The 925-nt window shown below is 33.9% G+C and overlaps 1 protein-coding gene across 1 annotated transcript in view; it reads right to left on the minus strand.

Annotated features, from left to right (window-relative positions):
* The window catches only part of LOC119598441 (UDP-glucose 4-epimerase-like), a 20,642-nt gene continuing 19,717 nt past the window's right edge, over positions 1-925 (minus strand). Inside the window, exon 6 of the mRNA XM_037948080.1 lies at positions 1-101. Within this exon, the coding sequence (XP_037804008.1) occupies positions 1-101 (101 nt within the window). The remainder of the gene's footprint in view (positions 102-925) is intronic.

Genomic DNA, 925 nt, shown 5'->3' on the forward strand with positions numbered 1-925 from the left:
CTAAATTTCATAAAAGTAGACGTTCTTGCTACGGGGACTGTGAGAGTGAGAGCCTGACTGTGTCCACACAACTCGATTGATGGTATAAAGGTGCTGAGAAACTTTCATTCAGTAGGATATAAAGGCTTTAGTTTTGGGAGGGATGACCACAAAAGTGATCAATAAAAAAAAGAAAAGGAAAAAGCATGAAGTGGTTTAGCGGGTTTATCAAAATGCCATAGACTAAGACCTCTTGTAGCGGTGGAATAGTAAAAAGATTATTTTCATTAAAAAAACGTGTTTGGGGAAGAACAATAAGTGAATTCATTTCTTTTCTTAACCATTACCATATTTTTTAAAAAAATTTTATGATGACGATGATAGTAATGTAATGATAAAGATAATGATAAGTGGTTATCATTATTTTAAAGCTAATGTGCTGTAATATAATCTTAATTAATGTTTTTTTTTTTCCCAAATTTGATTTTTTTGTTTGGACAGTATTTCTCTAGACAAGGGGGAAAAACCTGATTTTCCTGCTTCTAAATAAAGCTTTTTTTGGTAAATTTTCGGTTTCCCCTTTTCCTTCTTTCCACAAAATGGTTTGTAGACGGTTTTAATTTTTGGGTATGTAGTGACGTGGAGGGTCATGGTGGAAAATGCAGAATTGCGGTTAGGTGGCCCGCTAACTTTTGGTCAATCAACGTAGACTTAAAAATTTTTTCTGTGTAATTGGATGTTATAAAATGAATTTATTTGGGGCAGGTTTGCGGTTGAATCTCCCTACCTTGTCCCCCCCACCCCCTACCAACTCTGGGTATGAACTTCTATAGTTTGGCCCTTTAAAAACATATTGTTCCCTGCGTCCATTCCATTTTATATATTCCTTATAAATGTGAGGCACGGATTTTGTTATAAAAATAAAGCATTTTTAAAAAAGAATATA

Source organism: Penaeus monodon, chromosome 41, assembly GCF_015228065.2.
Source record: "Penaeus monodon isolate SGIC_2016 chromosome 41, NSTDA_Pmon_1, whole genome shotgun sequence".
Classification (NCBI taxonomy): domain Eukaryota; kingdom Metazoa; phylum Arthropoda; class Malacostraca; order Decapoda; family Penaeidae; genus Penaeus; species Penaeus monodon.